Below are 4,497 nucleotides of genomic sequence, written 5' to 3' on the forward strand. Positions count from 1 at the left end.
TGAGCGCGTGCAGTGTTCCTCTTTATCAGACCTCAACTAGTGGTTGCTCACAAAACACCTTCTGCTCTGTTCTACAAACATTTTCACATTTTTTTTATTTAGTTACACTTTGTTTTCAAGCCAATTTCAAAAGAAAATGTGTTTTTCTTAAAAATATCCTGTCATTTGAATGTCTTTAAGAAAGTAAAAGCAGGGAAAAAAATAGAACAAAATTGAAAATCGAATTTGGAATTTAAAAAAATATCAGAGATTTTACTTTTTTTGGTTGTTTCGCCAGCTCTAGCAACTATCATTTTAAATCTGATTTCATCTCAGCTTCATAATAGATAAAATACTTAAATTATCATGGAGTTTTATCAGAAAAATCAAAAATAAAGTGTTCATAAAAGATTTTCTGTTGCCTGTGTCTCGTAATCAGTTCATTTACTGTTTTTATATAACAGGAAACTATGAATAACTTCATCATAAGAATCAGGTCATTTGAAAGTAGACATTTTTATGTACAAAGTCAGTTCAGATGTAATTTACAATAAATGCTTTAGCAAAGTTCAGTCTTTAAATCACTAAATTATGTTTTCATTTCTTAGAGCGGAAACCAGAGTTAATATAATTTATCTTTATACACTTTAATTTCAACAGATTGTTTTGATTTAAATGCAAATTTAAATGTTTTTTAAAATGTTTCATACCAATACATTTACAAAACTGTTATAAATATTTTACAATAAATACAGAAAGTTTCTTCCATTAATATTCAGAGTCAGAACAAAAACAGTTTGTTAAAAAAGGATTTGATAAGAAGTAGTTTCTGNTTTTTATGTACAAAGTCAGTTCAGATGTAATTTACAATAAATGCTATAGCAAAGTTCAGTCTTTAAATCACTAAATTATGTTTTCATTTCTTAGAGCGGAAACTAGAGTTAATATAATTTATCTTTATACACTTTAATTTCAACAGATTGTTTTGATTTAAATGCAAATTTAAATGTTTTTTTAAAATGTTTCATACCAATACATTTACAAAACTGTTATAAATACAATAAATACAGAAAGTTTCTTCCATTAATATCAAAAACAGTTTGTTAAAAAAGGATTTGATAAGAAGTAGTTTCTGTTCACACGAGAATACAGAGTTTACTGTCAGAGAAGTCAGGAAGAGACGACAGAAGGAGTTCCCGTTCAGTACATGGAGCCTTGTGAGATGAAGTTTTGGGTTTTAACTTGTTGTTCCTCGACCGGACTTTCCCTCTTGAAGCCTTTCTGCAGTATCGACTTTAAATGGCTCCGAAATTTGACCCCAACAAACACATACAAGACGGGGTTGAGGCAGCAGTGAGAGAAGGCGACGAGCCGGCACACGTAGAAAGCGTAGTCCAGCTCTTTGCTTTGGTCACAATCTTCTGATATTTTGGGCAGTGTAGGAACCAAAACCCTCAAAAAGATGACCACGTTGTAGGGCACCCAGCCCACGAAGAACACCGTCACGATGCAGAAGACCAACCTGACCGCTCGGCTCTTCGTGCGAGATCTGGTCCTTCTGATTTTCTGTAGGATCTGAATGTAGCAGAAGGCCATCACTGCGAAGGCGAACACGAAGAAGAGGTTTTGCTGGTAGGTGGACGCGTTCTTCCACCATTCAGAGCTGTATTCACAGCCCGCAGAGTGTCCATCTGTGAGGTGGATTTCAGTGATGGAGGTCTGGAGCAGGGAGGGCATGGCTCCTGCTATGCTGATGGTCCACATGAGAAAAGAGAGGAAAATCCCAGTGCTGAGTTTTGGTCGGCATCGGTCAGTGAGCGGACACACCACGACCATGTACCTGTAAATGGTCATGGAGGTCAGGCACAGGATGCTGCTGTAAAATCCAGTATAAAAAACAAAATTCACAATCTTGCAGAGAATCTCTGGGAGCAGCCACCCCCTGACGTGGTAGTAGACCCAGAAGGGAAGACCCACGGTGAAAACCAGGTCAGAGATCGCCAAGTTGAGGATGAAGATGTTGGTTAATGATTTAAGGCTTTCATACAACGCCAGGATCACCAGGACAAGGATGTTTCCTGTGACACTCAGTGCGATCACAACAGAGAAGAAAACAGGAGTGACAAGTGATCCAAACTTGACCACATCGTCTTTTTCACAGATTTCATCTTCATAGTCGTTGCCGTAGGAAAAATTTAATGATGAATTTAGAAGGAGATCTGAAAACAAATAGAAATAAATAAATGGTTACAGTCCTGGAAGGGGATTCCCCGTCACATGATGAAAAGTAGTAATTATTTTAAATAAACAAATGAGTATATAAGTATATGTTAACTTACCCGTTGTGTCAGAGACCTCGGCCAGGACGATCCAGAGGCGTGGTCCACGGCCAGGACGAGGTCCACGGCCAGGGCGAGCCAGGGCGAGCCAGAGGCGCGGTCCACGGCCAGGACGAGGTCCACAGCCAGGGCGAGCCAGAGGCGCGGTCCACAGCCATAACGAGCCTGAGGCGCGGTCCACGACCAAGAACAGGAGCACAGGCGATACACATGTGTCTCAAAGGAAGGTAGAAAGCACTATACAAGAATACACCATTTACCATTTGGCCACAATGTCAGGATCCAGGCTGAGCTTTTTCAAAAGAGGTTTAACAACCACATATTTAAAAGTCAGAGGCACATAACCAGTTTCTAGAGAGGTATTTATTATGGTTAATATGGATTAAGTAGTTAGGGGGAAGATTTCTTCAAAGATTTTAGTGGGGATTGGGTCTAAGAGATTTTATTGGTGATGGAGGATATTTATCAAGAAAATGAAACTTAAAACTTAATTTCTAAATATTTCTTTATTCTAACCATTATGAATCAGAAGCAGACAAAAAAATACAGTTTGAAAAGAATGTAGAAAATATACTGGGCGGGGGATGAGCTTCCTGCTCTAAAATAATTCACATTTTGGGGGTGTTTTTATCATCTATTAATAGCATTATTGAATTATTGCAACTATATTTTAAGCTTCAATTTTATCTCATCTCCGTAATTTATATCAGGCTAATCCAGTTTTATCAGAGAAATAAGAATGAATGTGTTTAAAAAAGGTTTTCCGTTGCCTATGTCTCCTAATCAGTTCATTTCTGTTTAGGGTTTCCTGTTTTTACATAACAGGAAGCTCAATGAATAACTTCAATAAAAGAAAAAGGTCATTTGAAAGTAGACATTGTTATTTGGTTCGAATTTAGAGTTAAGATGATGCCAAAAATGTTTTCATACCATAAATAAATTACTTTTATGTAATTTTATTTTCTAAAAAAAGTCATTTTCTTCATCTGGGTTAGAATACAGCTGACTGACAGAAANTGTGTCTGCTGAGCGCGTGCAGTGTTCCTCTTTATCAGACCTCAAACTAGTGGTTACTCACAAAACACCTTCTGCTCTGTTCTACAAACATTTTCACATTTTTTTTTATTTAGTTACACTTTGTTTTCAAGCCAATTTCAAAAGAAAATGTGTTTTTCTTAAAAATATCCTGTCATTTGAATTTCTTTAAGAAAGTAAAAGCAGGGAAAAAAATAGAACAAAATTGAAAATCGAATTTGGAATTTAAAAAAATATCAGAGATTTTACTTTTTTTGGTTGTTTCGCCAGCTCTAGCAACTATCATTTTAAATCTGATTTCATCTCAGCTTCATAATAGATAAAATACTTTAATTATCATGGAGTTTTATCAGAAAAATCAAAAATAAAGTGTTCATAAAAGATTTTCTGTTGCCTGTGTCTCGTAATCAGTTCATTTCCTGTTTTTATATAACAGGAAACTATGAATAACCTCATCATAAGATTCAGGTCATTTGAATGTAGACATTTTTATGTACAAAGTCAGTTCAGATGTAATTTACAATAAATGCTATAGCAAAGTTCAGTCTTTAAATCACTAAATTATGTTTTCATTTCTTAGAGCGGAAACCAGAGTTAATATAATTTATCTTTATACACTTTAATTTCAACAGATTGTTTTGATTTAAATGCAAATTTAAATGTTTTTTTTAAATGTTTCATACCAATACATTTACAAAACTGTTATAAATACAATAAATACAGAAAGTTTCTTCCAATAATATCAAAAACCGTTTGTTAATAAAAGATTTGATAAGAAGTAGTTTCTGTTCACACGAGAATACAGAGTTTACTGTCAGAGAAGTCAGGAAGAGACGACAGAAGGAGTTCCCGTTCAGTACATGGAGCCTTGTGAGATGAAGTTTTGGGTTTTAACTTGTTGTTCCTCGACCGGACTTTCCCTCTTGAAGCCTTTCTGCAGTATCGACTTTAAATGGCTCCGAAATTTGACCCCAACAAACACATACAAGACGGGGTTGAGGCAGCAGTGAGAGAATGCGATGAGCCGGCACACGTAGAAAGCGTAGTCCAGCTCTTTGCTTTGGTCACAATCTTCTGATATTTTGGGCAGTGTAGGAAGCAAAACCCTCAAAAAGATGACCACGTTGTAGGGCACCCAGCCCAC

At 36.1% G+C, this 4,497-nt stretch overlaps 1 protein-coding gene across 1 annotated transcript; it reads right to left on the reverse strand.

Moving 5' to 3' along the window:
- Positions 1-842: 842 nt before the first annotated feature.
- Positions 843-2,534, reverse strand: LOC112141968 (chemokine XC receptor 1-like; the record flags this gene model as incomplete). The annotated part of the gene is made up of 2 exons (XM_024265187.1): positions 843-2,198; positions 2,319-2,534. Coding segments are annotated over 2 exons (1,235 nt in total), but the record flags the coding sequence as incomplete, so codon positions are not given.
- Between the last annotated feature and the right edge of the window lie 1,963 nt (positions 2,535-4,497).

Source organism: Oryzias melastigma, unplaced genomic scaffold (assembly GCF_002922805.2).
Source record: "Oryzias melastigma strain HK-1 unplaced genomic scaffold, ASM292280v2 sc02169, whole genome shotgun sequence".
Taxonomy (NCBI): Eukaryota; Metazoa; Chordata; class Actinopteri; order Beloniformes; family Adrianichthyidae; genus Oryzias; species Oryzias melastigma.